This window comes from Coccinella septempunctata, chromosome 9, assembly GCF_907165205.1.
Source record: "Coccinella septempunctata chromosome 9, icCocSept1.1, whole genome shotgun sequence".
NCBI lineage: Eukaryota > Metazoa > Arthropoda > Insecta > Coleoptera > Coccinellidae > Coccinella > Coccinella septempunctata.
Genome location: NC_058197.1, coordinates 7,011,306 through 7,018,632, shown reverse-complemented (window position 1 = coordinate 7,018,632; position 7,327 = coordinate 7,011,306). Strand labels below are relative to the sequence as shown.

The window sequence follows — 7,327 nt, the reverse complement described above, 5'->3', positions numbered from 1 at the left end:
GTGGTTGTATTGACAGTTTTGTCATTGTTTCGTTTACGTAGAAGTTCTGAAACAATTCTATCAACGAAAGGTTTGGGGTATTTATTATCTCGTAATATGTGTTTCACTTTTTCTATGTTTAGGTCATGATACACGGGGCTGCTCAAGTTGATTGCTCTGTGAAGTAAGTTGTTAATAGCACTGATCTTATAGCTGGTAGCATGGTTTGATAAATAGTTAAGTATGATACCTGAGCTGGTGGGTTTAGTATACCAATTCGTTATGATTTTTTGTTCTTCCGTACGGTGTAAGCAGACGTCCAAAAAGGGTAAAGAACCTCCAGTTTCAACTTCAAACGTGAACTGTATCTTGTCATGGTAGCTATTGAAAATTTTTACCGTTTCATCAATCATGTCAAATGGTAAAGCCATGACAGAGTCATCAACATAGAACTTGACAAAAGGCACAGGAAAGGGTAGTTGGGACACAACTGTTATCACCAAGTCATTCATTACAAATTTTCCAAAAATGGGACTCGCAATGCCACCCATAGTTGTTCCCTCAATTTGTAGGTACGTTTCTCCATTGAACATAAAATAACTGGATTCAAACAGAAAGTCAACCAACATCAGGAAAGTTTTTCTATCCAGGCATGTATAGGCTGATATTCCATGATAAGATGGTGAGGAATTTTAATATAACGAAACGGTTTCTTAAAGATAACAATGACATCATAGTGAAAAAATCGGACAAGGGTGGATCAATAGTGATCATGTATCGTGAGGACTACGTTAACCATGTTAAGGGAATGCTGAGTGATGTGAACACATATAAATTACTCAAAAAAGATCCCACATCTTCGTTTCAAAAAAGAGCAAATGCTCTTGTAGACTCTTTATTTGAAAACTCATTCATTTCTGAGTTTGAAAAGAAAAAGTTAAAAAAACACAACTCGGTTCCTCCCCGACTATACTGTCTGCGGAAAACACACAAGGAAGGTCTACACATGAGGCCGATAGTCAGTGGAATTAATTCTCCCTCATCAAATATTGCAACATTCATACACAACACGTTAAGTGATGTAGCAACTACATTTCAACACCAAGTGAATAGCTCTTTTGAGTTTGTTGAATTTTCGAAAAATGTTGTCTTACCTGACGGATACGTCTTGGTTTCATTGGACGTCACTTCTTTGTTCACTAATATCACACATGCCCTCACTGTACAGATCATTAAAAAGAATTGGCAGACAATATCAGCCTATACATGCCTGGATAGAAAAACTTTCCTGATGTTGGTTGACTTTCTGTTTGAATCCAGTTATTTTATGTTCAATGGAGAAACGTACCTACAAATTGAGGGAACAACTATGGGTGGCATTGCGAGTCCCATTTTTGGAAAATTTGTAATGAATGACTTGGTGATAACAATTGTGTCCCAACTACCCTTTCCTGTGCCTTTTGTCAAGTTCTATGTTGATGACTCTGTCATGGCTTTACCATTTGACATGATTGATGAAACGGTAAAAATTTTCAATAGCTACCATGACAAGATACAGTTCACGTTTGAAGTTGAAACTGGAGGTTCTTTACCCTTTTTGGACGTCTGCTTACACCGTACGGAAGAACAAAAAATCATAACGAATTGGTATACTAAACCCACCAGCTCAGGTATCATACTTAACTATTTATCAAACCATGCTACCAGCTTTAAGATCAGTGCTATTAACAACTTACTTCACAGAGCAATCAACTTGAGCAGCCCCGTGTATCATGACCTAAACATAGAAAAAGTGAAACACATATTACGAGATAATAAATACCCCAAACCTTTCGTTGATAGAATTGTTTCAGAACTTCTACGTAAACGAAACAATGACAAAACTGTCAATACAACCACAATGAGTAAAGCTTACTTCAAATTTCCGTATGTCCCAGAACTGTCCCAAAAAATCAAAAGAACCCTTAAAACGGAAAATAGTGAGCTGATGTTTTACAACATGAAAACAGTTGGGTCGTTATACAGCAAAATAAAAGATCCAATAAATAAAGATCATAGATCAGGAGTGATATTTGGGATTCCATGTTTGGATTGTGATAAAATGTATATAGGACAGACGAGACAGTATTTACAAAATAGGATTAAACAACATGCATACGATGTCAGAGATGTGAAAAATAGAGAAAGGACAGCCTTGTGTTCACATTTTTTCAAAGACGATCACAGGTTCGATTTTTCAAATGTAAAAATATTAGACAATGAACAACATTTTAGAAAAAGGAACATTTTAGAAATGATACATATTAACATTAACAACACTGTTAATTTTAGATCTGATACTGAACATTTAAGCAAACTTTACAATTCTGTCTTGACCAAATATGTGCATTTATAGTGCTGTGCGAGCTTGGTGGAAACTAATTAATGTACGGTATTTCATTGAAAGAAAATGAAGATAATTCTGTGTTTGACAACCTTGATATTGTTTTACTGTATTGGTTTGTTCTGTTGTGTTTTCAGGTTATGTTTTCCTGTGATTTATTTTAGATGTAAATATTCTTAAATTTTCCAAATGAATTTGAGCCAAACTTTTAGTATTTTAAGCTGTTTTTTTGTGATTTGACGTGGAATATAGAGTTGATGCCGTCGATTTTTTGAAGTTTTTACATCTGAATGTCTTATTTATAGTATAGAGGTATTTATTTATACTTTACTGTAAGTGTTTTGTATGACATTTTTATAATGTTTTTAGGCCTGATGAAGCAAACGAGAGTTTGCGAAACGTTGCTGAATATACTTTAAGATCTTTTGAGAGTTTGTCCTTATCCCGCAAAATACAGTTATCAATTTATTAATTATTGTGGTGGACACTAATATTTGCATTCTATACCAATATTGTGATATTTTAGAAAAGGAAACAACAGAGGTAACACGAACCAAACTTGCTGAAGAAATTAACAGCATCTCTGGTATATGTTTCAGAAGTGGCAAAACGTTAGGGCTAAATATGGGAATATGAAGAAAACATTTGAAAAAAGCGTGATGAAAACCAGCGTAGAATGCATACATTCCGGAGGAGGACCATCAGAAAATATAAAATTCATACAAAAAGAGGTTAAGCGTTAAGTGAATATGAGTCAAAAAAGAGTTCCTAACTTTTCAGATTCAGAAAAGTATCTTTTGACTACTTTTGTCCAAAAATATTGTGATTTTCTAGAAAATAAAACAACTAATATGGTGAATAAACAGTTAAAAGAGGTAACACGAACCAAACTTGCTGAAGAATTTAACAGCATCTCTGGTATATGTTTCAGAAGTGGCAAAACGTTAGGGCTAAATATGGGAATATGAAGAAAACATTTGAAAAAAGCGTGATGAAAACCAGCGTAGAATGCATACATTCCGGAGGAGGACCATCAGAAAATGTAAAATTCATACAAAAAGAGGTTAAACGTTAAGTGAATATGAGTCAAAAAAGAGTTCCTAACTTTTCAGATTCAGAAAAGTATCTTTTGACCACTTTTGTCCAAAAATATTGTGATTTTCTAGAAAATAAAACAACTAATATGGTGAATAAACAGTTAAAAGAGGTAACACGAACCAAACTTGCTGAAGAATTTAACAGCATCTCTGGTATATGTTTCAGAAGTGGCAAAATGTTAGGGCTAAATATGGGAATATGAAGAAAACATTTGAAAAAAGCGTGCTGAAAACCAGCGTAGAATGCATACATTCCGGAGGAGAACCATCAGAAAATATAAAATTCATACAAAAAGAGGTTAAACGTTAAGTGAATATGAGTCAAAAAAGAGTTCCTAACTTTTCAGATTAAGAAAAGTATCTTTTGACCACTTTTGTCCAAAAATATTGTGATTTTCAAGAAAATAAAACAACTAATATGGTGAATAAACAGTTAAAAGAGGTAACACGAACCAAACTTGCTGAAGAATTTAACACCATCTCTGGTATATGTTTCAGAAGTGGCAAAACGTTAGGGCTAAATATGGGAATATGAAGAAAACATTTGAAAAAAACGTGCTGAAAACCAGCGTAGTATGCATACATTCCGGAGGAGGACCATCAGAAAATATAAAATTCACACAAAAAGAGGTTAAGCGTTAAGTGAATATGAGTCAAAAAAGAGTTCCTAACTTTCCAGACTCAGAAAAGGATCTTTTGATCACTTTGGTCCAAAAATATTGTGATATTTTAGAAAATGAAGCAACAGAGGTAACTTGGACCAAACTTGCTGAAGAATTTAACAGTATCTCTGGTATATGTTTTAGAAGTGTCAAAACGTTAAGGGCTAAATATGGGAACATGAAGAAAATATTTGAAAAAAACGTGCTGAAAACCAGCGTAGAATGCATACATTCCGGAGGAGGACCATCAGAAAATATAAAATTCACACAAAAAGAGGTTAAGCGTTAAGTGAATATGAGTCAAAAAAGAGTTCCTAACTTTCCAGACTCAGAAAAGGATCTTTTGATCACTTTGGTCCAAAAATATTGTGATATTTTAGAAAATGAAACAACAGAGGTAACTTGGACCAAACTTGCTGAAGAATTTAACAGCATCTGTGGTATATGTTTTAGAAGAGTCAAAAGGTTAAGGTCTAAATATGGGAATATGAAGAAAACATTTGAAAAAAGCGTGCTGAAAACCAGCGTAGAATGCATACATTCCGGAGGAGGACCATCAGAAAATATAAAATTCACACAAGAAGAGGTTAAGCGTTAAGTGAATATGAGTCAAAACAAGAGTTCCTAACTTTTCAGACTCAGAAAAGGAAATCTTGACCACTTTGGTCCAAAAATATTGTGATATTTCAGAAAATAAAACAACCAATATGGTGAATAACCAGTTAAAAGAGGTAACATGGACCAAACTTGCTGAAGAATTATGGCTTTTTCAGGTGCTAGTATGGTAGGGTTGCCAAGCCGCTCAGATTTTTCAGCAGTTGACGAACCAGATATAGAAAATACACAAAATTCAAATTTGATTATTGTGGAATTATTATGGGAATTGAAAATTCCCATTACGATAATGAGATGCTGAGGAACCGACAGTGTCCGAGAACGCAACCGTGGCCCAGACACCGTTAGTGACAGCAAAAGTGGCCCAAACCCCGCAGTCTCAAACATCACCCAGCGATAGATTTTTATTGAAAAATCCCCCAGTTGCACTAAAACTATGGAAGAATATGGGAACTTGTCCGTCAAGAAACAAGCATTAGTGGAAGCACAAATAAAAAATGAAAAGCTCAAAATGGAGCAGATGACGATAGAGCATGAGCTGAGGGTACAAAATACTCGTGACAAAGATTATAGAGTAGAAAGATAGGAAACGAAGCGACTACGGTGATATGAGCGCCATCTGTGTGTCACGCGTGTTATTAAAACTGGTTAAAATATTAGCTTGAGTGGAGGCTATTTGCAGAAACGTATGAACCCTTTCTCTATAATATGAACCAGTGACAGAGTTGTCTCTGAGATTAACCTCTCTCTGAACTTTTTATTGAAAGATTTCACTTTGGTTATATTTACATGGCCATCATGATACTAATACAACTTTACAGATAATCTAGTTGTTTTAGTATCATGATGGCCATTTTGTTACTTTTGTTATTCCCGTTTTTCGTATCGCTCGCCGCTTTTTCGCTCGTTATTATCAATTATTCGATATTGTTGTTGTTCCTGTGTTGTTGTATTCTGTTGTTGTTCATTTTTCTCACTAATATGTCTTATGGAAAGTACTGTATGGTGAAGACCTGCCGGAATAATAAAAATGACTTTCCGAAATTAAGTTTCTTCAGTTTGCCGAAGAAAATGGAAATGTAAGTATTGAAAATCGTACTAAGTGATTTGGGCATTCATTGATTTTTATTTTCAGTGCTCTGAAGTGGATGGAATTCGCAGGTCGTAATGACAATGACTTGGACAAAGAATATACTATGTGCAGTGAACATTTCATTGAAAGTCAATTTAAAACGGTTATTCCACGAAAATTGTTGTATACAGGAAGTATCCCATGCAATAAGGGGCCACATGCGATGAAGAGCGTTAATGAAAATGATGCTTTGAATACTGATGGTAGTTCCTTTACAGATATCTCTGACGAAATAATCATTCATCATATATTGAATCCAATTTTCTTTTTTTCCCTATGCAGAAAGCATTCCTTCCATGAAGGGGCCATGTGCAATGGAGACAGATATTGAAAGTGGTACAGCAAATACTGATTGTAGGTCTTCCTAAATATTTGTGATACAAATAGTTGAACGCAATACTTTACTACTTTACAGTACCTCATATTGAATTAATTTCTTCATCATATATATTAGAGTACTTGTTCGATCCAGAAGAAAAAAACAGTTAATTTATTACGATGCCGCAGATGAGACACCAAATAATCTAGAAGAATTGTTCAAGATAAGTGCATTGGTCACTAGATTCAAAATCGTAGAAAAATGACAACTTTTTGTATTTAGCTTTGAGATCTCGGAACGACGGAAAATTTTGCAGGGACCGCCCCTGAGTGAAGTTGGTGAAAATTGCTCTTACCATCCCTCTTCTTAGATGGACAGCGGAGCGATCGTCTTGAAAGGGTTTTGAATAATGGCCCAAGGGACACAGCATATATGGGCTGGTGAATTATTTTCAGTCAAATTCACTAAATTCCCAAAGAAACAGCTCTGCTCTTTACAAGATCAAAAACAAGAGAAAATTATTCAAATAAAATATTTAAATGTGGACAATGAGAAAAAATAAATAAAACTCCACAATTTCATGAGTGGACATTTGAAAGTTGATTCACCCAAATAAAAAAAATATTTGAAAAATTCGGGTCAGCAATGACACAACCATACGAATTATGTAACCATAAAGAATGATACCATTGGATGGTAAAAAAAAAATAATACTATTTCTGATATTTCAGAACTCAATTAGGAAATTTAAAGATTGCACTATTTTGTAGTGACAAATTAAAAAAAAATTAAATGTGTTGTCCTCATTTCGTCGATTCATCACTCCAAACATGGTGATAATGGTCTGCCTGAAATAATCACATTCTATAATTCAACGAAATCAGGAGTGGATGCAGTTGACGAGAAAACTTCCAAGTTTAGTTGTAGCAGAAGGACACAACGGTGGCTCATGGTCCTATACTACAGAATTGTTAATATGAGTTCGGTTAACGCATATATTATCCACCAGTCCTGTGTGGGCTCAAAACGACTTGAACGACTAGACTTTTTCAAGGTGTTAGCCAAACAACTCTTTGAACCGCTTCTCGTTGAGAGGTCCTATAAAACCAATTTGTCAAGAGAACTGAGATACGGACTAAT

The 7,327-nt window shown here is 34.7% G+C and overlaps 1 protein-coding gene and 1 long non-coding RNA gene across 3 annotated transcripts; both read left to right on the top strand.

Moving 5' to 3' along the window:
- Window positions 1-2,644: 2,644 nt before the first annotated feature.
- On the top strand, window positions 2,645-2,788 carry LOC123320906. Its single transcript, XR_006538819.1, has 2 exons — window positions 2,645-2,674; window positions 2,732-2,788. It is a non-coding gene; the product is annotated as an uncharacterized LOC123320906 (long non-coding RNA).
- Window positions 2,789-5,720: 2,932 nt separating this feature from the next.
- On the top strand, window positions 5,721-6,333 carry LOC123320864. 2 transcript variants are annotated; one of them, XM_044908323.1, is made up of 3 exons: window positions 5,721-5,815; window positions 5,872-6,071; window positions 6,151-6,333. In XM_044908323.1, exons 1-3 carry the CDS (start codon window positions 5,739-5,741, stop codon window positions 6,234-6,236), a joined length of 363 nt encoding a protein of 120 aa, XP_044764258.1. In that variant the 5' UTR covers window positions 5,721-5,738; the 3' UTR covers window positions 6,237-6,333. The 2 variants fall into 2 exon arrangements, with proteins under 2 accessions (XP_044764258.1, XP_044764257.1); XM_044908322.1 differs by having other exon boundaries at window positions 5,872-6,333.
- The last annotated feature ends 994 nt before the right edge of the window (window positions 6,334-7,327 follow it).

Bases quoted from the DNA above. Each gene is read 5' to 3' on its own strand.
- LOC123320864 (XM_044908322.1), top strand. From the start codon at position 5,739: ATGGTGAAGACCTGCCGGAATAATAAAAATGACTTTCCGAAATTAAGT. The intron at 5,816-5,871 runs GTAAGTATTGAA...TTTTATTTTCAG, and splicing joins TTGCCGAAGAAAATGGAAAT to TGCTCTGAAGTGGATGGAAT.